Here is a 27154-nt window from a genome sequence, read left to right on the forward strand (position 1 = left end):
GGGTACAGTCCCCCACACACTGACCCTCACTGGGGTACAATCCCACACACACTGACCCTCACTGGGGTACAGTCCCCCACACACTGACCCTCACTGGGGTACAGTCCCCCACACACTGACCCTCACTTGGGTACAGTCTCGCACACACTGACCCTCACTGGGGTACAGTCCCCCACACACTGACCCTCACTGGGGTACAGTCCCCCACACACTGACCCTTACGTGGGTACAGTCCCACACACACTGACCCGCACTGAGGTACAATCCCACAACACTGACCCTCATTAGCGTATGGGTCCCACACACACTGACCCTCACCGGGGTACAGTCCCACACACACTGACCCTCACTGGGGTACGGGTCCCACACACACTGACTCTCACTGGGGTACGCATTCCACACACACTGACTCTCACTGAGGTAGGGGTTCCATACACACTGACTCTCACTGGGGTATGGGTTCCACACACACTGACTCTCACTGGGGTAGGGGTTCCACACACACTGACTCTCACTGGGGTACAGGTTCCACACACTGACTCTCACTGAGGTAGGGGTTCCACACACACTCTCGCTGAAGTACAGGGCCCACACACGCTGACTCTCGCTGGTTCCATACACACTGACTCTTATTTGGGTATGGATTCCCTGGGTGCTGAGTATCACTGGGTCAAATTTACATTGTTGTCAGTGCCTCAAATGATCATTCTTCGTACGTAGCCACAAACAATGACTATTCAACCACAGGTGGAACCACAGAGCTGTCCTGGTGCTGTCAAACCCAATTAGACTTTTCCCTCTTTAGTCCATGGTGAGTGAGAGCAATCATAACCCCTTAACTGACATTAGCAAACTTAACACAGCCAAGATCACAACTCAGGAGACTACTGACCTGTAATACCCAAGGAATGCCCTCACCTGTTTCCATTCTTACCAATAGAATTATAGCCAATTTCCAAGCACCTTCTTCTATTCCCTCTCCCATCCCATTAACCTTGGAGTACCTCAAGGTTTAGCCTTTGTCTCCTTTACCTCATCTACTTGCTTCTCAAAGACATGCATTCTGGTAATACTCAGCCATACCTTTCCATATATCACAACCTCTCCATTGTCTTTGTTTCCATACTGCTTGCCTGACATCCAGCTTTGGAGGAGCGACATTCATTGGAAGAATGAAGCCATCGTCTTTGGCCCTCGCCACAAATTTTTATGCTTCTTTCTGATTCCATCTCTGTCACTGTCTCAGGCTCAACCTGAGAGTCATATTGGACCTTGAATTGAGCTTCCTATCTCAAATCTTTTCAGAGGCAACCTACCTGAATCTCTGTAAGATTGTCCGCTGTCCTGTTCTCACCTTTGGACTCAATTGTGTCTATAGGCCTTGAACCAACATTCTACATAAATCCAAGCTCATTCAAAACTCCTTATCCCTTATCACAACTCACACCAAGTCTTGCTAGACCTTGATAATGTAGTGCTCCCTCAGCACTGCCCCTTTGACAATGCTGCATTCCCTCAGAACTGAACTGAAGTATCAACCTAGAATGGGTCTTGATCCCATCACCCTCTGACCCAAAGGTGACAGTACTAGAAACTGAGCCAATGTGACATTTGTGAGCATACTGTGAACTCATTAATCCTGATCTCAGTATTTTTCTCAATATTAATTCTTCCACATTAACCTCCAGAGTCCCACTCAGACCTTATCAGAGTCAGACATGGAGTGAAGCAAATATGGATCCAGAGTTGGTCTTGGTTAGATTTTGACCCCATTCAAATTGAATAAGGTTACTGACACCCTGAAGGCAATGAAATCAATCTCCAGCCAACTCTGTGCTTGGGTAAGAGTTAATAAATAACAGGAAGCCTTGAACTCTGAGCAACCTTACAGAAATAGACGCACATCAAAGAACATCTCAGCTATTTGAGCTCAGTACAATGGTACATCAATAAACATTTACACTACCACTGATACTCTGCCACTTCTCACCCACACATGCCAAACCCTGAGAATTGGCAGTGAGTTTGTGCTGCGTTCTACCACAACAGGAGTGGGAAGGATTCCCTGATACAAGCCTCTGAACAGCAATCTCAGCTGATCTTGACATCGCAGCAATGTTCTCGGGGTACACCTAGAACGAGTTTCGCTGGAGAGAGAGGGAATAAACACATTTTATGCTAACAGCAGTTGAGATTGTATTGAGAAGCACCACAAAGTAGAAACTTCTTGTTTGCTGAAGACCTGCTGTTTGAGGCTGGCTCACCAATGGGGGTTATCTGGGACTTGGTCTGGAATTACATTCCCATTCAGCTAAACTTCTCATCCAGCTGGTTTGAAAGAAAGAACCAACTTGCATTTCTATAGCGCCTTTCATAACCTCAGGCTGTCCCAAAATGCTTAACAGCCAATGAAGTACTTTTGAAGTGTAATCACTGTTGTACCGTAGAAAACTGGAATGCACACAGCAAGATCCCACAATAACGAACATGATGACATCCAGAGAATCTGCTTTAGTGATGCTGGTTGACCGAGAAATATTGGGCAGGCCACTGGGGTGAACTCACCTGCTCGTCTTCAAAATTGTGCATTCGATCTTTAATGTGCATTTGGGAGAACCACGGGGCCTCAGATTAGCATCTCATCTGAAAGATGATAAAGTACTGCACTGGGGTGTCAATCCAGATGTTGCGCTCAAATCTTTGGAGTGGGGTTTGAAATCAAAACCACTAAGCCACAGCTGGCACTATTGCCAGAGTCACTTGGGAGATGCTGTGATATAGAGGCTTAAACACGTACATAATTCTATTGCATCCACAAGGAATGACCAACAGTCAGTTTCCCGTAGATAAAAGCAAAAAACTGCAGATGCTGAAAATCCAAAACAAAAACAAAAATACCTGGAAAAACTCAGCAGGTCTGACAGCATTTGCGGAGAGGAACACAGTTAACGTTTTGAGTCCATATGACTCTTCAACAGAACTAAGTAAAAATAGAAAAGAGGTGAAATATAAGCTGGTTTAAGGGTGGGGGGGGTGGTGGGACAAGTACAGCTGGATAGAGGGCCAGTGATAGGTGAGGATAACCAAAAGATGTCACAGACAAAAGGACAAAGAGGTGTTGAAGGTGGTGATATTATCTAAGGAATTTGATAATAATGGTACAGGTAGCCCTAGTGGGGGTGGGGTGGGGGGAAGGGATTGAAATAGACTAAAAGGCAGAGATAAAACAATGGATGGAAATACATTTAAAAATAATGGAAATAGGTGGGAAAAGAAAAATCTATATAAATTATTGGAAAAAAGGGGATCGGAAAGGGGGTGGGGATGGAGGAGAGAGTTCATGATCTAAAATTGTTGAACTCAATATTCAGTCCAGAAGGCTGTAAAGTGCCTAGTTGGAAGATGAGGTGCTGTTCCTCCAGTTTGCGTTGAGCTTCACTGGAACAATGCAGCAGGCCAAGGATGGACATGTGGGCATGAGAGCAGGGTGGAGTGTTGAAATGGCAAGTGACAGGGAGGTCTGGGTAATGCTTGCGCACAGACTGAAGGTGTTCCACAAAGCGGTCACCCAGTCTGCGTTTGGTCTTTCCAATGTAGAGGAAACCGCATTGGGAGCAGCGAATGCAGTAGACTAAATTGAGGGAAGTGCAAGTGAAATGCTGCTTCACTTGAAAGGAGTGTTTGGGCCCTTGGACGGTGAGGAGAGGGGAAGTAAAGGGGCAGGTGTCAGTTTCCCTTGCTGATCTCCAACTTTCAACCCCAACCCCAGCTTGCACTGTTTTGAACCCTTACCTAGATGGAGATATTCTGTGGCCAAGTATTCCTTTACCAAAAGATTATTGTCAGCTACTAGCACGAGAAGCCATTACAATCACTGCAGCCAAGATACACAAAAACACTCAGACCACCCCCAATAACAGGAAGCCAGGATATTCCCTGCAGCCCTCAACTCTATGCCATATTGACTTGCCTTGTTAAGACAGAGCAACTTCAAACTGATCCACATTCTTTGTCCAGTTTCCTCCAGATACTTTACAGAGTGAAGTTTATTGATAAAATTATTACAGACGCCTGGGAGTGAGTTACAGGCTGCAACCCGATGGAGGGGTTCAGGTGGTTTATATATAGAATAACAGATTTCAGGGAGGGAATTGCAGGCTGGAATCTAATCGAGGGGTTTGTGTGCTTGTGAGAGAGAGAGAGTGTGTGTGTATGAGTGTGTAAGTGAGTGAGTGCGGTGGGTGGTGCTGCCTCGATATCTCACTGTCTGTCATGTTTTACATGGGAAAGAAACAACTTGTAAAGTTCCGCTCACCCCATCGCACACTTGGGGAAAGTTTCCAGTTTGGCAGAAACATATTTTTCAACTGCAAAGAGGCAGAGAAAGAATTCCATTGATTTGTGTTTTGCCAGCTCCCAGGATGTAGAATTCCTTCCCTCCATTAGTTAAATATGGCTAAATATCTTCACAGAAAACACACTTGGAAATTCTTTTTTGCGAAGATATTTGAATTAGAAACGACTGTGTTCCTGCCACATCACATACCAGTGACTCAATGACGTATTTCAAAATTCTTCACCTGTTCAGTGTTTGTAAACAAATACGTTTGCTCTGCAGTTTTTGAAGGTTAAAATGACTGCTTACGAGGGGCCTTCATTCTCCCTACCAGAGCTTTTGTTGGATAAAAAGCATGAATATATCCTTGGCTGTTTCCATACTGTAATAGTGTCAGCGGGTGGAATTTTCCCATCCTGCCCGCTGTAGCTGGTTTCCTGGTGGGCGGGAGTGGAGAATTTAGTGGGAGCCAAAAAATCGGAAACCCGCTGGCGTAGAAATAGTTTGCAATTGTCCCGATGGCGGGTTAACGGTGGGTCAGGTGTCCGGCTATTATTATTATTATTATTATTGATGTAATATATTTGGATTTCCAAAAGACATTTCACCACAGATAAGGCTACTTAATAAGATAAGAGCCCATGGTGTTGGGGGTAGTATATTAGCATGGATAGAGGAATGGCTAACTAACTGAAGACAGAGTTGGGATAAGGGCGGCATTTTCAGGATGGCAACCTGTAACTAGTGGAGTGCCACATGGATCAGTGCTGGGGCCACAATTATTTACAATATAAATTAATGACTTGGATGAGGGAAGCGAATGTACTATCGGCAAGTTTGCTGATTATACAAAAATAGGTGAGAAGGCAAGTGGTGAGAATGACACAAGGAGTCTACAGAGGGATATAGACAGGTTAAATGAGTGGGCAAAAACTTGGTAGATGGAATATAATGTGGGAAAATGTGAGGTTATGCACTTTGGCAGGAAGAATAGAGGAGCTGAATATTATTTAAATGGAGAAAGACTGCAGAAAGCTGCAGCACAGAGGGATTTGGGGATGCTTGTGCATGAATCCCAAAAAGCTAACATACAAGTTCAACAGGAAATAGGGAAGGCAAGTGGAATGGAGTATAAAAATAGGGAAGTCTTGCAAAAACTCTGCAAGGCACTAGTTAGACCACACCTAGAATACCAAGAGCAGTTTTGATCCCCTTATCTAAGGAAAGATATCCTGGCATTGGAGGCAATCCAGAGAAGGCTCACTAGGTTGATCCCAGGTATGGAGGGATTTTCTTATGAGGAGAGGTTGAGTAGGTTGGGCTTGTACTCACTGGAGTTTAGAAGAATGAGAGGCAACCTTATTGAAACATATAAGATTCTTAGGGGGCTTGACAGGATAGATGCTGAGATGTTGTTTCCCCTTGTGGGAAAGTCTAGGACCAGAGGGCATAATCTCAGAGTAAGGGGGCGCCCATTTAAGACAGAGATGAGGAGGAATTTCTTCTCTCAGAGGGTAGTTAATCTGTGGAATTCTTTACCGCGGAGGGTTGTAGAGGCTGGGTCGTTAAGTATATTCAAAGCTGAGATAGACATTTTTAATCAGTAAGAGAATTAAGGGTTATGGGAAAAGGCAGGAAAGTGGAGTTGAGGATTATCAGATCAGCCATGATCTCAATGAACGGTGGGGCAGACTTGATGGGCCGAATGGCTTACTTCTGCTCCTATGTCCTATGGTCTTATGGTCTTGAGAAGGTGATGATGAGCCACCTTCTTGAATGCAATTGAAGCTATTTCAAGGGCAGTTAAGAGTCAACCACATTGCTGGGGTCTGGAGTCACGTGTAGGCCAGACCAGGTGAGGATGGCAGATTTTCTTCCCTAAAGGACATTAGTGAACCAGATGGGTTTTTATAATGGTCTGGAACTTTCAGGGTCACCATTACAGTGATTATCTTTAAATACCAGGGCTGGGTTTTTTTGGTGCCACCAGGGTCATTCGGCTGGTTTACCAAATTTTCCCTCCCAGCTGTGACAGGTCCTCGTAAATTAACTGCATTTAAATTCACCAGTTGCTAACAGAGAGGGAGAGAGATTAAGGTAGACAGAGAGAGACAGGTTCACGTCAGTGTCAGCCTGAATGAAGACTTGTTCGAATTCATGGCAGGAATGACAGAATTGTTGTCTTTCCCATGTTTCTGCTCTGCATTTTGAAGTTTTCTGATAAAGTGAGTTCTATGTCTGACAGTGAATAATGGGGAGAATGGTCACTGGACAATCTCCAGCTGAAAGCTGCCCAGACTGACTGCTCCTAGAAACCACAAGCTCACGACAGAGGTCAATCTCACACAGCCAGGAGTAACTGTAAAAATAGGCAACCTGTTACACCAGATTGCTGCACCTCAACCATCACTGGCAAATATAAAACAAAATTTAAACGTTAGCTGAAGATAATTCATGCTTTTAACTTTCTTCAATGTAATGAGGAAACATACATGTAATGAGTGGAGTGGGGGACAGAGTGGAGGAGATGAACAAGAAGCTGATGCAGTGAGAATATCAAGGATGACCATAGAGAGGGAGAGAGGAACAGGTTCACAATAAGAAAACTGTCTAATGACCCCAACTGCAGGGGTAACAGGCCAAGTGTGAGGGAGCTGCAATAACATCAGTACAGATACAGTCAGTGACACAGGCTGCTGAGTGGCAAACAAACTCGTGGGACCGAATGGCCTCCTCCTGTTGCTGTGTGACCAAGGCAGTAACAATAGGCCACTAGCTGGGTTGCACCCATATGCTGTCTACCCTGGTACTCGAGTCAGCCTGGGGACCCGCTGTGTCTTTCTAATGTCCCACAAATCAAACCCACATCCCTTTCCACTCCACTGATGAGAAACAGTGGCTGCTTTAAATTCACTTTAGATTGTTGGAGGCATGTCTGGATGTTTAATTCATGCATGGCTGTTACTAGCAGGTGAGTGAGTGCCTGGAATGCAGAACGCTGCCGACAGATGCAGGTTAGGTAAATGGCTGCTGGCTACAATGTCCAAAACACCCGGATACTTTTACTCCTGTGGGCAAAGTGTAGGCTCACGGGCTATCGTACTCAAGGGGTACCTCTGAATCAGAAGGTCCTGGATTCTGTTGTAATGGTGTTGGTTAGAAAGTGTCTATTAAGGAAGTCTTCACAGTCTCCTGTCTGTTAACAGCAATTCTTTATTAACTACTTGTAACTATATACAGATATACAGTAATGGGTACAGGCAAGGAGCTATCTCCAAGTCTAGGTCTTAACACATCTCTGGCCAACACCACACTGATCCTAGTTCTGGGTCATGTGCCTTATTACTTCACTATGTGGGCAGTACCCCATTAACCCTGTATATACCAGACCCAGATACCATAGATTCAAGTCTGAAGAGACTTCCACACAGAATCCAGACTGATGCTCTATTAGAGTACTGAGGGAGTGGTGCACTGTCAGAGGGTCAGTGCTGAGGGAGTGCTGCACTGTCAGCAGGTCAATGCTGGGGGAGTGGCACACTGTCGGAGGGTCAGTGCTGAGGGAGTGCTGCACTGCCAGAAGGTCAGTACTGAGGGAGCAGCGCACTTTCAGAGGGTCAGTGCTGAGGGAGTGCTGCACTGTCAGCAGGTCAACGTTGGGGGAGTGGCACACTGTTGGAGGGTCAGTGCTGAGGGAGTGCTGCACTGTCAGAGGGTCAATACTGAGGGAGCGGCGCACTGTTGGAGGGTCAGTACTGAGGGTGTGCTGCACTGTCGGAGAGTCAGTCCTGAGGGAGCACCGCACTGTCGGGGGGTCAGTCCTGAGGGAGTGCTGCACTGTCGGAGGGTCAGTCCTGAGGGAGCGCCGCACTGTCGGAGGGTCAGTCCTGAGGGAGCGCCGCACTGTCGGAGGGTCAGTCCTGAGGGAGTGCCGCACTGTTGGTAGTGCTGTCTCTTGCATGAGACAAACCAAGACCCAGTTTGCCCTCTCGGGTATATGTGAAAGATCCCATGGTGCTATTCTGCGCAGCTCTCACCAGTCTCGAGGCCGATAATTATCCTCAGCCAACATCACTAAAAACAAGTCATCAGGTCATTATTACATGAAAGTTTGTGGGAACTTGCTATGTGTAAAGCCGGAGGCAGCATAGTGGTAATGTCAGTGGATTATTAATGCAGAGGCCCAGGCTAATGTTCTGAGGTTATGGATTCAAATCCCACCACAGCAATGGTGGAATTTGAATTCTATTGATAAATCTGGAATTAAAAGCTTTTCTCAGTAACTGTGATGATGGAACCATTGTTGATTGTTGCAAAAACCCATCTGGTTCATTCATGTCCTTTAGGGAAGGAAATCTGCCTTCCTCACCTGGTCTGGCCTACATGTGACTCCAGACCCACAGCAAGGTGGTTGACTCTTAACTGCCCTCACAAGATGCTCAGTTGTATCAAACTGCTACGAAGTCTAAAAGTAATAATGAAACCGGACGGACCACCCGGCATCGACCTAGGCACCAGAAACAACAATGACAAACTCAACCCTGCAAAATCCTCCTTACTAACATCTGGGGGCTTGTGCCAAAATTGGGAGAGCTGTCTCACAGACTAGTCAAGCAACAGCCTGACATAGTCATCCCCACAGAATCATACCTTACAGATAATGTCCCAGACTCCACCATCACCATCCCTGGGTATGTCCTGTCCCACCGGCAGGACAGACCCACCAGAGGTGGAGGCACAGTGATATACAGTCAGGAGGGAGTTGCCCTGGGAGTCCTCAACATTGACTCTGGCCCCCATTAAGTCTCATGGCATCAGGTCAAACATGGGCAAGGAAACTTTCTGGTGATTACCATGTACCACCCTCCCTCAGCTGATGAATCAGTGCCCCTCCAGGTTGAACACCACTTGGAAGAAACACTGAGGGCATAGATTCTATGCCCTGAAATACTTACCGAGCTGGCCACGTCCCAAAGGACATAGCTGTTAGACTGAGTCTTCAGCAGGTGATGAGGGAACCAACAAGAGGGAAAAACATACTTGACCTCATGCTCACCAACCTGCCTGCCGCAGATGCATCTGTCCATGACAGTATCAGTAGGAGTGACCACCGCACAGTCATTGTGGAGATGAAGTCCCGCCTTCACACTGGGGATATCTTCCATCGTGTTGTATGGCGCTACCACCATGCTAAATGGGATAGATTTCAAACAGACCTAGCAATTCAAGACTGGGCATCCATGAGGCCATCAGCAGCAGCAGAATTATATACAACCACAATCCATAACCTCATCTGTAACCCCGTGGCCCAGGATATCCCCCACTCTATCATTACCATCAAGCCGGGGGATCAACCCTGGTTCAATGAAGAGTACAGGGGGGCATGCCAGGAGCAGCACCAGGTATACCTAAAAATGAGGTGTCAACCTGGTGAAGCTACAACACAGGACTACTTGCGTACCAAACAGCATAAGCAGCAAGTGATAGACAGAGCTAAGCGATTCCACAACAGATCAGTTCAAGGTCTGCAGTCCTGCCACATCCAGTCGTGAATGGTGGTGGACAATTAAACAACTCACTGGGGGAGAAAGCTCCACAAATATCCCCATCCTCAATGATGGAGGAACCCAGCACATCAGTGCAAAAGATAAGGCTGAAGCATTAGCTACAATCTTCAGCCAGAAGTGCCAAGTGGATGATCCATCTCGGCCTCCTCCAGAGGTCCCCAGCATCACAGATGCCAGTCTTCAGCCAACTCAATTCACTCCACGTGATATCAAGCTGAAGGTATTGGAGACTGCAAAGGCTATGGGACCTGACAATGTTCTGGCAATAGTACTGAAGACTTGTGCTCCAGAACTTGCCATGCCCCTAGCAAAGCTGTTCCAGTACAACTGCAACAGTGGCATCTACTTGGCTATGTGGAAGTTTGTCCAGGTATGTCTTGTCCACAAATACAGAACAAATCCAACCAGGAAAATAAACGCCCATCAGTTTACTCTTGATCGTCGGCAAAGTGATGGAAGGGGTCATCAACAGCTGAATCAAGCAGCACTTGCTTAGCAATAACCTGATCACTGACGCTCAGTTTGAGTTCTCCCAGGGCGACTCAGCTCCTTACCTCATTATAGCCTTGGTCCAAGCGTGTACAAAAGAGCTGAACTCCAGAGGTGAGGCAAGAGTCACTGCCCTTGACATCATGACAGTGTTTGACCAAGTGTGACATCAAGGAATCCCACCAAAACAGGGGTCAATGGGAATCATGGGGGAAAACTCTCCACTAGTTGGAACCATACCAAAGGAAGATGATTGTAGTTGTTGGAGATCAGTTATCTCTGTCCCAGGACATCATTGCAGGAGTTCCTCAGGGTACTGTCCTCGGCCCAACCACTTTCAGCTGCTTCATCAATGATCTTCCTTCCATCATAAGGTCAGAGTGGGGAGGTTCACTGATGATTACACAACGTTCAGCACCATTCACTACTCCTCAGATACTGAAGCAGTCCATGTCCAAATGCAGTTAAGCCAGGACAACACTCAAGCTTAGAATGATAGGTGACAAGTACCAGTTCCAGGCAATGACCATCTCCAACAAGAGAGAATCTGACCACCGCCCCTTAATGTTCAATGGCATCACCGTCACTGAATCCCCCACTATCAACATCCTGGGGGTTATCATTGACCAGGAACTGAGCTAGACCAGCCATATAAATACTCTGGCTACAAGACCAGGTCAGAGGCTGGGAATTTTGCAGAGAGTAACTCACCTCCTGACTCCCCAAAGCCTGTCCACCATTCACAAGGCACAAGTCAGGAGTGTGATGGAATACTCTCCACTTGCCTGGATGAGTGCAGCTCCAACAACACTCAAGAAGCTTGACACCATCCAGGACAAAGCAGCCACTTGATTGGCACCACATCTACAAACATTCACTCCCTTCACCACCAACACACAGTGGTAGCAGTGTGTACCATCTACAAGATGCACTTCAGAAACTCACCAAAGCTCCTTAGACAGCACCTTCCAAACCCACAACCTCTACCATATAGAAGGACAAGGGGAGAAGATAGATGGGAACACCATCACCTGGAAGTTCTCCTCCAAGCCACACGGTCCTGACTTGGAAATATATCATCGTTCCTTCACTGTCGCTGGGTCCAAATCCTGGAACTCCCTCCCTAACAGCACTGTGGGTGTACCTACACCACATGGACTGCAGTGGTTCAAGAAGGCAGCTCACCACCACCTTCTCAAGGGCAGCTAGGGATGGGCAATAAATGCTGGCCCAGCCAGCGAAGCCCACATCCCATGAATGAATTTTAAAAAATGTAAAGGGTTTTGGAGTGGGAGTGTTGGTGCGGATGACCACTGTGTGGGTTGGGTGTTTTATATCAATCTATGTTGTTTTTCTGTAAACCTCACAGGAACACTTTTCCTTAACAGGTACTTCAAGGAGTTCTGTTTCAGGCTTGTGAATCTCCTTCATAGCTTATTACTCTGCCCTGCCCCACTCTGATCATTGGGACTTGGAGTTCTATAATTCTGACCTGCTGTACGGTACACTATAGTGAGGTAATGATCTGCATGCTTCTCAGACCAGAGGGCTGTGGCAAAATGTAGTGAATGTCTTGTTGGTTTAGTGTCACTACGAACAGCGTCATGTTCTGGTCCAGGATGTTACCATACTGCCATCTATCAGTATTGACAATGTGACGCTGGAGGTTATTGATAGGTTCACATTTTGAGGCTCCCCAATCAGCAAAAATCTGACACTAGATTACAGAATCACTGAATACTGAAATCAACACACATCGCAAAAGCTGCAGCTGTTATGTCCAAACTGAGTAAGAGAGTGTGGAACAACAGCAACCTGACCGAGAACACCAAACTGCGCGTCTACCGAGCCTGTACCCTCAGTGCACTCTTCACTGGGGTGAGACCTGGGCAACGTACACTACTCAAGAGAACAGACTGAACAGTTTCCGCCTTCACTGTCTCAGGCAAGTCCTTGGAATCTCTTGGCAGGACAAGGACACCAACTTGGAGATCCCGGAGTTTGTTCATTCTACTGGCAAACACTCACTGCTAAACCAACCGTCTGCTTTGGCTCAGCCACGTTCATCGGATTGAAAGCAGCCGTCCACCCAAAGACTTTCTGTACAGTGAACTGACCACTGGACCACAACTTCCTGGGCATCCAAACCTCCACTATAAGGGCAAATGCAAGGGAGATATGAAGGTAGCGGACATCGACACTGACAGGGAGACAGTCGATGACAATCGTGACTCAGTGAATTGTGCACCTTCTCTGCCCCTCCTCTTCCTCTGCGGCAAATGCCGCAGAGACTGCTATCCCAGAGTGAGGCTCCAGAGTCACACCAGCCAGCGCCTAATACGGAGTTACTACCACGGCACAAACCATTGTCTTACGAGATAGGATGCCACTGTGAGAGGCATCTTAGTCATTGACAGTAGTGTTATGGAAATGGTTTCTGCTTTTTGCCTGAATTAGGGATGGGCGACAGATACTGGCTTTGTCAGCACCACCTGTGAATGAATTTCGAAAAAAATAAACAGCTGCGGTTTTTAAGTAATGGGGACTGAATTGTCACAGGATAAATTAGCAAGAAAACAACTCTGAGCTGGAGAGTACGAACGGATTAGCTCAAGGGAAAAGTGGTGCTCAGAGGAGGTTAATTTGTGAACAGGGATGTGCTCAGTTGGTCAAATGGTCTTTTCCATCCTCCTCACGATTCTCTGTTTTTACCTCTAACAGGATAGGAAAATGTCCCTCATTCACAGCTGCACACTTACTCACTGACTCTCACACTCTTCAATGCTCATGCTTAGTAATCTGTCCCATTTTGTGCCTCTTTGCATTTTATTTCATAAAAATAAGAACAGATTGAACGAGGTGTGTCAGTGGTTACAAACTGGCTGCCTTGACCCTGCTTCTGAGCACTGCAGTCTGTTGATGGATCCAGTTGATGCAGTGTCAGTATCGAGTGTGCGGCAAAATATACTCGATACATGGTACACATTATACTTTTAACTCCTTTCAGATCCTGCAACATCATTCCCATTAATTGGTTAATTCCCCTCCTGTCTCTGCACTCTCAGTTCCCATTGGCCTACGCGGAGGTTTATCTGACCGGCCGCAGCACAGTGGGAGACAGCATTGAGAGAAGTAGAAAATTTTGTTTGAGGCTCAAAAATATTCTACACCCACCAGCACTCAGCTCAGAGATTGGGGAATTTTCATCATGGCTCAGTGGGATGCACTCACACCTCTGGGTCAAAAAGTCATGGATCCAAGTCCAACTCAAGAGACTCAGCACAAAAACCAAGGCTAACATTCCAAGTGGTACTGAGGGAGTGCTGCACTGTCAGAGGGTCAGTACTGAGGGAGTGCTGCACTGTCAGAAGTTTGTACTGAGGGAGAGCTGCACTGTCGGAGGATCAGTACTGAGGGAGTGCTGCACTGTCAGAGTGTCGGTACTGAGGGCGTGCTGCACTGTCAGAGGGTCAGTACTGAGGGAGTGCTGCACTGTCAGAGGATCAGTACTGAGGGCGTGCTGCACTGTCAGAGGATCAGTACTGAGGGAGTGCTGCACTGTCAGAGGGTCAGTACTGAGGGAGTGCTGCACTGTCAGAGGGTCAGTACTGAGGAGGCGCTGCACTGTCAGAGGATCAGTACTGAGGGAGTGCTGCACTGTCAAAGGTCAGTACTGAGGGCGTGCTGCACTGTCAGAGGGTCAGTACTGAGGGAGTGCTGCACTGTCAAAGGTCAGTACTGAGGGAGTGCTGCACTGTCAGAGGGTCAGTACTGAGGGGGTGTTGTACTGTCAGAGGATCAGTACTGAGGGAGTGCTGCACTGTCAGAGGGTCAGTACTGAGGGAGTGCTGCACTGTCAGAGGGTCTGTACTGAGGGTGTGCTGCACTGTCTGAGGGTCAGTACTGAGGGAGTGCTGCACTGTCAGAGGGTCAGTACTGAGGGGGCGCTGCACTGTTGGAGGGTTAGTACTGATGAAATGCTGCATTGTTGGAGGTGCAGTCTTGCGGTGTTAGATGTTAAGCTGATGGCCTGTCTTCTCTTTTGGGTTGTTGCCAACGCACTGTTTTGAAGAAGAGCTCTGTACTAGCCAATATTTATCCCTCAACCATCATCACTAGAACAGATTATCTGGTGACTATCTTATTGTTGTTTGTGGGAGCTCAACCCGTGTAAAAATTGGCCGATGTGTTTCCTATATTACAACAGAAAATACACTTCAAAAAGTACTTCATTAGCTGTGAAGCACTGTGGGTCATCCTGAGGTAGTGAAAGTTCGTTCTTTCTGGTAGCCACAGTCTTGCTTGATTAAAGGTTTCTGAGCCAAGACAAAAAAGCCCAGGGATTTCACACCGCTGTACACAGGGAGAAGTTAAAAGTTTAAACAGTATTTTGTTTAGGTTGAAGCTTGCCTTCAGCAAGGGCAAAGCTCTCACCAGGACTGGGGTCTGTGAACTATTCCCCAAAACACTCCTGTTGCACCAGGAAGTGAAATCCTATTTCACACTGAACTATTAAACCACTACACGGACACGTACTTCCGAGTGTGCCACACCTTCACAACACCCGCTTAGCTCCTCATCCCAGATCATTCAGCAGACTGATGTCCAGAATTTTATTTTGTAAATTTGTAAAATTACCTCTCTCCCCTTCCTGAAGATACTAACACTGTTCACAGATTGTTTTTGGTTGCTGAGTGAGTTATGATGATCTGGAACGCGCTGTCTGAAAGGGCAGTGGAAGCCGATTTAATGGTAACTTTCGAAAAGGAATTGGATAATGACGGGGAAAATGTTGCCGGGTTATGGGGAAAGAGCAAGGCGCTGGGACTAATTGGATAGCTCTTTCAAAGAGCCAGCACAGGTACGATGGGCTGAATGGCCTCCTTCTGTTTTGCAAGGCTTTGATGAGACTACACCAGCTCTGAAAGGGTATGTATTGAAGGTTCATTAGATTGATTTCTGAAATGACAGGAGTGTCCTATTGATGAGTGATTGAGTAGAAAGAACCAATTAAGTCGGGGGTTTGAGAGGCGATCTCATTGAAAAGTTTTAAAAATTCTTACAGTTTGACAGGACAGATGCTGAGAGGCTGCTTCCCCTGACTGGTCAAGTCTAAAACTAAGCAGGGGCGGGGGGGTGGGGGGGCACAGTCTCAGGATAAGGGGCCAATCACTTAGGATTGAGAAGGGGAGAAATTTCTTCACTCGAAACATTGTGGATTTTTTGAATCTCTACCCCCGAGAGCTGTGGATCCTCCATCTCTGAGTAGATTCAAGCTTGAGATCAATGGATTTTTGGCTACCAAGGGATTCAAGGAATATGGGGAATAGTGCAGGAAGGTGAAATTGAGGTAGATGATCAACTGGAATCTTATTGAATGGCAAATAGGCTTGAGGGGCTGAATGGCCTCTTCCTGCTCCCAATGCTTATGGCCTACATAAGGTTCCATGGATCAACTCCAGTCATGACCTTTCTGTTGAGTCTGCACTTACCGCCATGTCTCGAACAGGTGATCCACAGCTTCCGGCACTGCCGGCCCTCTCCCAAGCTGGGCTGAAGCGGTCGGTGCTTTTAAATGAAGCCGTTATGGTCTCCTGGGTGATGCTGCGTGGTAAGCTGTAAGCACCGGAACCCTTGGCACAGTAAACATCAGTGTTCTCGCTCCTGCTGCTGCTTCTATAGGCCCCAGGCTGGGGATCAGCATCATTCCGGCTTAGCGTGGGGCTCCTCACTGAGTTTAACTGGTACGTGTCTGCCATGCGGAGTCTCAGCAGGTCTCGGTTCAAGTCTGTCTGGCTGATGGACTTCCGGCGGGTCAGAGACAACCCAGGAGATGGGTAGGCTGAGTGACCAGTCCCTGTGCTGTAACCGTAGCTGCTACAATATCCTCCACTCAGTCCACTGGGAAAGGCCCTGAGAGGAACCCGGCTCAAACTCTCACTGCGTCTGCTCAGCACCTCAGGACGAGGGAGCTGACGGCCGCGGTCGGGATCCAGGCTGTACTTACTCGCTGGCCGGCCGGAGCTGGCATGGGGGATGTAGCTGCTGGTGTACCCCGACTTATAAAGCAGCTTGTCCTTGTCTGTGTAAGTGGAGCCCAGGCTGTGGGTGTAGCTGGGGTACGAGGAGCCATAATGTGGGCTGGTGAGGGCGCTGGAATAGTTCCCAATTCGCTTAGTGGTAGATGAGGAGGAAACTCGGGACATGTCAACCTCGGCCTCAGACAGCAGGCCACGCCTGGCATTTACTGAGGACAAAAGAAATACATATTAGAATTTTAATTTACAGTTATACTCAGCCCCACCCCTACCCCCATCACTAGTTCCTCTCATAAGAACATAGAACATAAGAACTAGGAGCAGGAGCCCCTCGAGCCTGCCCCGCCATTCAATACCATCATGGCTGATCTCATTTCAGCCTCAACTCCAATTTCCCGCCCTCTCCCCATAATCTTTCAACCCGTTACTAATTAAAAATCTGTCTATCTCCTCCTTAAATTCATTCAGCGTCCCGACATCCACTGCGCCCTGAGGTAGTGAATTCCACAGATTCACGACCCTTTGAGAAAAGTAATTCCTCTTCATCTGATTTAAATCTACCACCTCTTAGCATAAAACTATGGCCTCTCGTTCTAGAATGCCCCAGAAGGGGAAACATCCACTCCACATCTACTTTGTCTATCCCCTTTAGCATCCTAGATACCTCAATTAGATCTCCTCTCATCCTTCTAAACTCTAGCGAGTATCGGCCTAAACTGCTCAATCTCTCCTCATAAGACAAGCCCCTCATCTCTGAATCAATCTAGTGAACCTCCTCTGAACTGCCTCCAATGCAACTACATCCTTCCTCAAGTAAGGGGACCAAAAATCTGCACAGTGCTCCAGGTGCGGTCTCACCAATGCTTTGTACAGTTGCAACAACACTTCCCTATTTTTATACTCTATTCCTTTAGCAATAAACACCAAAATTCCATTTGCCTTCCTTATTACCTGCTGTACCTGCATACTAGCTTTCAGCGATTCATTCACGAGGACACCCAGATCCCTCTGCACTGAAGCATTCTGAAGTTTCTGAACTTGACTGCAATTTACAAACATAGCATTAAAAACCTGTGCAATGGGACTCAAATCCCACTTGCAGGTTGAAGCCTTTGTTTATTCTGGGCAATGAACACAAACTCTGTTCCAAATCTACCGATTTCATTTTTCTCCCTTGGCTGCTGTCTCAGGCTGAACCAGGCCATTTGGTGACCTCACTGACCCTCAGATGAGCTTCTGGAGTAAAGGACACCTCTGTAAGATCACCTGTCTCGGAATGTCTCAGCTTCTCTGTTACTGAAACATCTGGCTGACCTGCTATCTTCAGAAAGACTTGCATTTCTATAAGATCCTTTCACAGGACGTTTCAAAGAGATTTACAGCCAATGAAGTATTTTGATGAATGCCACTTGTGTAATGTAGGAAACATGACAGCCAATTTGTGCATAGAGAGATCACACAAACTGCAAAGAGACAATGGCTGGATAATCTGATTTAATGATGAAGGTTGTGGCATGAAAATTGGCCAGGACAACAGGGAGATCACCAATGCTCTTCTTCAAAATAGCGGTCCCGGGATCTTTTATACCCACCTGAGGGGATGGCTTCAGATTTGATCTGAAAGACAGCACCTCAGACGGTGCAGCACTTCGTCAGGACTGACCGTCCGACAGTGCAGCACTCCCTCAGCACTCACCCTCCGACAGAGCAGCACTCCCTCTTTACTTATCATCCAACAGTGCAGCACTCCCTCAATACTGCCCCTCTGACAGTGCGACACTCCCTCAGTATTGACCCTCCGACAGTGCAGCGCGCCCTCAATACTGACCCTCCGACAGTGCAGCGCTCCCTCAGTACTGACCCTCCGACAGTGCAGCGCTCCCTCAGTACTGACCCTCCGACAGAGCAGCACGCCCTCAGTACTGAACCTCTAACAGTGCAGCACTCCCTCAGTACTGACCCTCTGACAGTGCGGCACTCCCTCAGTACTGACCCTCCAACAGTGCAACGCTCCCTCATTACTGACCCTTCGACAGAGCAGCACTCCCTCAGTACTTATCATCCAACAGCGCGGCACTCCCTCAGTACTGCCCCTCCGACAGTGCAGCACTCCCTCAGTACTTATCATCCAACAGCGCAACACTCCCTCAATACTGCCCCTCCAACAGTGCAGCACTCCCTCAGTACTGACCCTCCGACAGTGCAGCAATCCATCAGTACTGACCCTCCGACAGTGCAGCACTCCCTCAGTACTGACCCTCTGACAGTGCAGCACTCCTTCAGTACTGACCCTCTTATAGTGCAGCACTCCCTCAGTACTGACCCTCTTATAGTGCAGCAGTCCCTCAGTACTGACCCTCTGACAGTGGAGCACTCCCTCAGTACTGACCCTCTGACAGTGCAACACTCCCTCACTACTGACCCTCCGACAGCGCAGCTCTCCCTCAGTACTGACCCTCCGACAGTGCAACACTCCCTCAGTACTGACCCTCTGACAGCGCAGCACTCCCTCAGTATTGACCACCCGACAGTGCAGCACTCCCTCAGTGCCGACCCTCTGACAGTGCAGCACTCCCTCAGTCATGCACTAGGATTATGAGCCTGGATTGTGTACTCTAGCCTCTGGAATAGATTCGGTATTTAATTGTGACAGTCGTGTTAATAGAGGACAGGAGGCAGGGAGAGAAAAAAGCATTTCTCACTTGGACAGGGTTTATGCTTCATGAAGCAGGACAGGGCAGACAGGTCTGTTCAAACAATGAGAATTTATGGATAAGGAGAGTGGCTGGAGATTACAGAGTGTGTTTCAAAATGCTTATAATGGATACAGTTATATGTAATGGGCATATTTATAGTCTGAGCTCTGGAGGCATTCAATGCTGACAAGTCCCTCCGCCCCAGGTGGCTGGAGAATCTCAGGCAGAGTGTGCCCCCTTGTGCTGGATTATTGCACTAACACTGTCGCCACAAGCTTCCAGTTTCTGCATCATGTCCACATAACATAGCCTCACAACCATGCACACTGTATGTTCACTGCCTTCTCTATCATCAGCATCAGCCCTTGCTCAATGGCACTATACGAGAGAGGGCAGGCAGGCTGAAGGAGTGAGGAGATCCACTAACTTTCAAAATACTGCTGGTGAGATAAGGTTTAGGGAGAGCTGTGAGCTTAGTCTTCCTCGGTCTCCGAACACCAAGCATCGAAACACCTTACAACACAATAGGTACTGTGCATCATTGTAATTTCCTCCAGACATTTTGTGTACATCCAGCCCATACTGTAGGAGGAAAGTTTCTCCTGTGTTGTCCCTAGACTAAAATGTGGGAGGTAAACAGCACAAAACTGCCCCCCAACACTTCAGCCACCGGCTACTGTAGAAAATGGGGGGTGGCGGAAAATTGAAATGGTGCAGTCAGGTGGTTTAAGTCCAGGTTGAAACAGGGTAGAGGGAGCTTTACTCTGTATCTAAGCCCGTGCTGTACCTGTCCCGGGAGTGTTTGATGGGGACAGTCGAGGGGGAGTTTTACTCTGTATCTAACCCCGTGCTGTACCTGTCCTGGGAGTGTTTGATGGGGACAGTGTAGAGGGAGTTTTACTCTGTATCTAACCCCGTGCTGTACCTGTCCTGGGAGTGTTTGTCACAAATATACAAACATAGGAATTAGCAGCAGGAAGAGGCCACTCGGCCCCTCGAGCCTGCTCCTCCATTCAATAAAATCATGGCTGACCTGATTGTAACCTCAACCCCACATTCCTGCCTACCCCCGATAATCTCCTTGTTAATCAAGAATCTATCTAGCTCTGCCTTAAAAATATTCAAAGACTCTGCTTCCACCGCCTTTTGGGGAAGAGAGTTCCAAAAACTCACGACCCTCTGAGAGAAAAAGGTTTAAGCTAGTGATGAGAAGAAATGGACGATCTCTTATTTTTAAACAGTGACCCCTAGTTCTAGATTCTCCCACAAGAGGAAACATCCTCTTCACATCCACCCTGTCAAGACTCCTCAGGACCTTAAATGTTTCAATCAAATCGTCTCTTACTCTTCTAAACTCCAACGGATACAAGCCTAACCTGGTCAACCTTTCCTCATAAAATAACCCACCCATTCCAGGTATTAATCTGGTAAACCTTCTCTGAACTGCTTCTAATGCTTCCATCCTTCCTTAAATAAGGAAACCAATATTGTACACAGTATTCCAGATGTGGTCTCACCAATGCCCTGTATAACTGAAGCCTAACCTCCCTACTTTTGTATTCAATTCCCTCTCGCAATAAATTATAACATTCTAATAGCTTTCCTAATTACCTTCTGTACCTGCATACTAACCTTTTGTGACTAATGCACCAGGTCACCCAGATCCCTCTGAATCTCAGGAATCTGCAATCTCTCATCATTTATATAATATGTTTTTTCACTCTTCCTGCCAAAATGGACATTTTCACATTTCCCACTTATACTCCATTCACCAGGTCTTTTTCCACTCACCTAACCCATGTCCCTTTGTAGCCTCCTTATGTCCTCTTTCCTACTTACCTTTGTGTCGCCAGCAAATTTCATCCAAGTCATTTATATAAATTGTAAAAAGTTGAGGTCCCAGTACTAATCTCTGTGGCACATCACTCGTCACATCCTGCCAACCCAGAAAAAGACCCATTTATACCAACTCTCTGCTTCCTGGTAACCAGTCAACCTTCTATCCAAGCCAATGTGTTTCCCCCTACACCATGAGCTTTTATTTTATACAAAAACATTTGATGTGGCACCTTATCAAAGGCCTTCTGGAAATCTAAGTACAGTACATCCACCGGAAGTGCAAATTATTGGAGTTCTTTGAAGGAGTAACCTAAATTTGCTTAAACATGATTTCCCTTTCACAAAACCATGTTGACTCTGCCTGATTGCCTTGAATTTCTCTAAGTGCCCTGCTATAACATTTTTAATAATACTTTTATCAATAATAACATGTTTATAAGGAGGCAATGCTGTAGTGGAATTGTTTCTGGACTAGTAATCCAGGACCCAGAGTAATGTTCTGGGGACGCGGATTCGAATCCCACCATGGCAGATGGTGGAATTCAATTTCAATAAAAATCTGGAATTAAAGGTCTAATGATGACCATGGAACCATTGTCGATTGTTGTAAAAACCCATCTGGTTCACTAATGTCCTTTACGGAAGAAAATATGCTGTCCTTACCCGGTCTGGCCTACATGTGACTCCAGACCCACAGCCATGTGGTTGACTCTTACACAACCTCTGAAATGGCCGAGCAAAACACTTAGTTGTATCAAACCATTACAAAGTCACAAAAGAGGAATGGAACTGGGTGCATCACCCGGCATCGACCTAGGCACCGGAAAAGACAATGGCAAACTCAGCCCTGTCAACCTTGCAAAGTTGTCCTTACTAACATCTGGGGACTTGTGCCAAAATTGGGAGAGCTGTCTCATAGACTAGTCAAGCAACAGCCTGACATAGTCATCCTCACGGGATCATACCTTACAGATAATGTCCCAGACACCACCATCACCATCCCTGGGTATGTCCTGTCCCACTGGCAGGACAGACCCAGCAGAGGTGACAACACTCCCTACAGTTGGGAGGGAGTTGCTTTGGGAATCCTCAACATCGACTCCGGACCCCATGAAGTCTCATGGCATCAGATCAAACATGGGCAAGGAAACTTCCTGCTGATTACCATGTACCACCGTCCCTCAGCTGATGAATCACTGCTGCTCCATGTTGAACACCAATTGGAGGAAGCACTGAGGGTGGCAAGTGCGCAGAATGTACTCTGGGTGGGGGATTTCAATGTCCATCACCAAGAGTAGCTCAGTAGCACCACTACTGACTGAGCTGGCTGAGTCCTAAAGGACATAGCTGCTAGACTGGGTCTGTGACAGGTGGTGAGAGAATAAACAAGAGGGAAAAACATACTTGACCTCATCCTCCCCAACCTGCCTGCTGCAGATGTATCTGTCCATGACAGTATCGGTAAGAGTGACCACCACACAGTCACTGTGGAGACGAAGTCCCGCCTTCACATTGAGGATACCTTCCATCATGTTGTGTGGCACTAACACCATGCTAAATGGGATAGATTTCAAACAGATCTAGCGATTCAAGACTGGGACCCCTATGAGATGCTGTGGACCATCGGCAGCAGCAGAATTGTATTCGAACACAATCTGTAACCTCATGGCCCAGACAGGGGATCAACACTGGTTCAATGAAGAGTGCAGGAGAGCATGCCAGGAGCAGCACCAGACATATCTAAAAATGAGGTGTCAGCCTGGTGAAGCTGTAACACAGGACTACTTGCATGCCAAACAGCATAAGCAGCAAGTGATAGACAGAACTAAGTGATCCTACAACCAATGGATCATATCTGAGCTCTGCAGTCCTGCCACATCCAGTTGTGAATGGCGGAGGACAATTAAACAACTCACTGGAGGAGGAGACTCCACAAATATCCCCATCCTCAATGATGGAGGAGACCAGCACATCAGTGCAAAAGCTAAGGCTGAAGCATTTGCTACAATCTTCAGCCAGAAGTGCCCTGGAGGTCCCCAGCAACACAGATGCCAGTCTTCAGCTAATTCGATTCACTCCACATGATATCAAGAAACGGCTGAAGGCACTGGATACTGCAAAGGCTATGGATCCTGACAATATTCTAGCAATAGTACTGAAGACTTGTACTCCAGAACTTGCCACATCCCTAGCCAAGCTGTTCCAGGACAGCCACAACACTGGCATCTACCCGACTATGTGGAAAATTGCCCAGGTATGTCCTGTACACAAAAAGCAGGACAAATCCAACCTGACCAATTACTGCCCTATCAATCTACTCTCCATCATCAGTAATGTAATGGAAGAGGTCATCAACAGTGCTATCAAGCGGCACTTACTTAGCAATAACCTGCTCACTGATGCCCAGTTTGGATTCCGCCAGGGCCACTCAGCTCCTGACCTCATTACAGCCTTGTTCAAACATGGACAAAAGAACTGAACTCCTGAGGTGAGGTGAGAGTGACTGCCCTTGACATCAAGGCAGCATTTGACCAAGTGTGACATCAAGGAGCCCTAGCAAAACTGGAGTTAATGGGAATCAGGGGGAAAACTCTCCTCTGGTTGGAGTCATACCTAGCCCAAAGGAAAATGGTTGTGGTTGTTGGATGTCAGTCATCTCAGTTCCAGGACATCACTGCAGGAATTCCTCAGGGTAGTGTCCTCGGTCCAACCATCTTCAGCTGCTCCATCAATGACCTTCCTTCCATCATAAGGTCAGAAGTGGGGATGTTCACTGATGATTGCACAATGTTCAGCACTATTTGCAACTCCTCAGATACTGAAGCAGTCCATGCCCAAATGCAGCAAGACCTGGACAATATCCAGGCTTGGACTGACAAGTGGCAAGTAACATTCACACCACACAGGTGTCAGGCAATGACCATCTCCAAAAAGAGAGAATCTAACCTTCTCCCCTTGATGTTCAATGGAATTACCATCAATGAATCCCCCCACCCCCCCACCACCCCACTACTAACAACATCCTGGGGGTTACCATTAACCAGAAACTGAACTGGACTAGCCATATAAATACCGTAGCTATAAGAGCAGGTCAGAGATTAGGAAACAAGCGATGAATAACTCACCTCCTGACTCCCCAAAGCCTGTCCACCATCTACAAGGCACAAGTCAGAAGTGTGATGGAATACTCTCCACTTGCCTGGATGAGTGCAGCTCCAACAACACTCAAGAAGCTTGACACTGTCCAGGACAAAGCAGCCGCTTGATTAGTACCCCATCCACAAACATTCACTCCCTCCACCACTGACGCACAGTAGCTGCAGTGTGTACCATCTACAAGATGTACTGCAGGAAATCACCAAGGTTCCTTAGACAGCACCTTCCAAACCCACGACCACTGCCACATAGAAAGACAAAGGCAGCAGATAGATGGGAACACCACCACCTGTAAGATCCCTTCCAAGTCACTCACCATCCTGACTTGGAAATATGTCACCGTTCCCTCACTGTCACTGGGTCAAAATCCTGGAACTCCCTCCCTAACAGCACTGTGGGTGTACCTACACCACAGGGACTGCAGCGGTTGAAGAAGATAGCTCACCATCACCTTCTCAAGGGCAATTAGGGATGAGCAATAAATGCTGGCCCAGCCAGCGAAGCCCACATCCCGTGAAGTAATTTTAAAAAAGCTTCTAACATTTTCCCTATGACAGATGTTAAGCTAACTGGCCTGTAGCTTCCTGCTTTCTGTCTCTCTCCCTTTTTGAATAAAGGATCTACACTTGCTATTTTCCAATCTAATGGAACTTTCCTAAATCTAGGGAGATTTGGAAAATTAAAACCAATGCATCAACTATCTCACTAGCCACTTCTTTTAAGACCCCAGGATGAAGTCGTTCAAACCTGGGGATTTGTTAGCCGGTAGCTCCAACAATTTGCTTATTCCCACTTCCCTGGTGATTGTAATTTTCCTGAGTTCCTCCCTCCCTTCCATTTCCTGATTTAGAGCTATTTCTGGGATATTACTTGTATTCTCTTTGGTGAAGACCGAAGCAAAATATCTGTTCAGTTCATCTGCCACCTCCTTATTTTCCATTATTAATTCCCCAGACTCACTTTCTATAGGATCGACACTCACTTTGTTAACTGTTTTCTTTTTTAAACATCTATAGAAAGTCTCTCCGTCTATCTTTATATTTCTAGCTAGCTTTCTCTCGTACTGTAATTTTTCCCTCCTTATTAATCTTTTATCATTCTTTGCTGACCTGCCACCCAATTATGGGGACAGTGTAGGGCGAGCTTTACTCTGTATCTAACCCCGTGCTGTACCTGTCCTGGGAATGTTTGATGGGGACAGTATAGAGGGAGCTTTACTCTGTATCTAACCCTGTGCTGTACCTGTCCTGGGAGTGTTTAATGGAGATAGTGTAAACGGAGCTTTACTCTGTATCTAACCCCGTGCTGTACCTGTCCTGGGAGTGTTTGATGGGGACGGTGTAGAAGGATCTTTACTCTGTATCTAACCCCGTGCTGTACCTGTCCTGGGAGTGTTTGATGGGGACAGTGTAGAGGGAGCTTTACTCTGTACCTAACCCCGTGCTGTACCTGTCCTGGGAATGTTTGATGGGGACAGTGTAGAGGGAGCTTTACTCTGTATCTAACCCTGTGCTGTACCTGTCCTGGGAATGTTTGATGGGGACAGTGTAGAGGGAGCTTTACTCTGTATCTAACCCCGTGCTGTACCTGTCCTGGGAGTGTTTAATGGAGATAGTGTAGAGGGAGCTTTACTCTGTACCTAACCCTGTGCTGTACCTATCCTGGGAGTGTTTAATGGAGATAGTGTAGAGGGAGCTTTACTCTGTATCTAACCCTGTGCTGTACCTGTCCTGGGAGTGTTTAATGGAGATAGTGTAGAGGGAGCTTTACTCTGTATCTAACCCTGTGCTGTACCTGTCCTAGGAGTGTTTCAGGCCTGAACACTGACGTCTTCATGATGAACACAAATATAATTACACAGTGCTGTCCAGGAACCTGATCCTCCGACACTAACACAGAACTCTGCAGACAAATGGGACTGATCACTCAATCCACATAAACAGAGCTGAGGGCAGAGAAAAAATAACAAATAGAACAAAAGACAACAAAAAATAACCTACTTCCATTTCTCACTATTCTGGTCTCGATTTCAGGCCACTTGCTTGTTATTCCCCACATAACTGAGCAGCTTCCTTTCCTCACTATGGTGACTGTTTTGATTAGAGTTATCCCAGACTACACTGCGAAACAACCCAATAGAGAGAGCTGGCAGAAAGAAAGAGGGCAGTTCATGTTTACAGGCAAGCCTAGGCTTGTTCCTAACAGTGAACCAACATTCCACACAAACACACAAAGCGACACATATATACACACAAAACACGCACACACATACACACACAAAACACGCACACACATGGTGACGGGTGCGTACAGGCGAGCACATGTTGCCGTGCATTCACGTGTCACCGTGCGTTCACGTGTCACCGGATGTGCGCACACAGGGTGACGCGCACATGCACGTCATGAACACATCACGCACACAGGGCATCACGGACACACATACACAGGGCAACACGCACACGATGACGCGCACACTCGGCGACTCACACACACACACAGATACAGCCACACACACAGAGACACAGATACAGCCACACACGCGGAGACACAGATACAGCCACACACGCAGAGACACAGATACAGCCACACACACAGAGAAACAGGCGCACAGACACACCTGGCTCACTGATACACACACACACACACACACACACACACACACACACACACACACACAGACACACAACTCTCCTTGCCTGCTCACAATCACAGACACACAGAAGTCATAGAATGTTTTTTGGGCTAGTTTCTTAGAACCATGCATTCTGGCACCAACCAGAGAGCGGGCTTTATTAGACCAGGTATTGGGCAACGAGATAGGATTAAATAATGACCTCATTGTGAAGGCGCCCCCTAAGTAGTAATGATCTTAATATGATTGAGTTTTACATTCAGTATGAGGGAGAGAGGAGTGGTTCCAAGACTAGCATTTTAAACTTAAATAAGTGCTATTATGAGGGCAGAGAACCAGAGCGAGCTAAAGTGAACTGGCAAAATAGATTAAGGAATAGATTAATAGAGATGTAGTGGCAG

The 27154-nt window shown here is 47.0% G+C and overlaps 1 protein-coding gene across 3 annotated transcripts in view; it reads right to left on the reverse strand.

Annotated features, from left to right (window-relative positions):
• The window catches only part of LOC121269629 (ubiquitin carboxyl-terminal hydrolase 2-like), a 101723-nt gene that overhangs the window by 48507 nt on the left and 26062 nt on the right, over positions 1-27154 (reverse strand). For all 3 annotated transcript variants that reach the window (XM_041174371.1, XM_041174370.1, XM_041174372.1), the window contains exon 2: positions 15885-16639. In XM_041174371.1, coding sequence (XP_041030305.1) covers positions 15885-16598 — 714 coding nt within the window. In that variant the 5' untranslated portion in view covers positions 16599-16639. The remainder of the gene's footprint in view (positions 1-15884; positions 16640-27154) is intronic.

This window comes from Carcharodon carcharias, chromosome 25 (assembly GCF_017639515.1).
Source record: "Carcharodon carcharias isolate sCarCar2 chromosome 25, sCarCar2.pri, whole genome shotgun sequence".
In the NCBI taxonomy this organism is placed as follows: Eukaryota; Metazoa; Chordata; class Chondrichthyes; order Lamniformes; family Lamnidae; genus Carcharodon; species Carcharodon carcharias.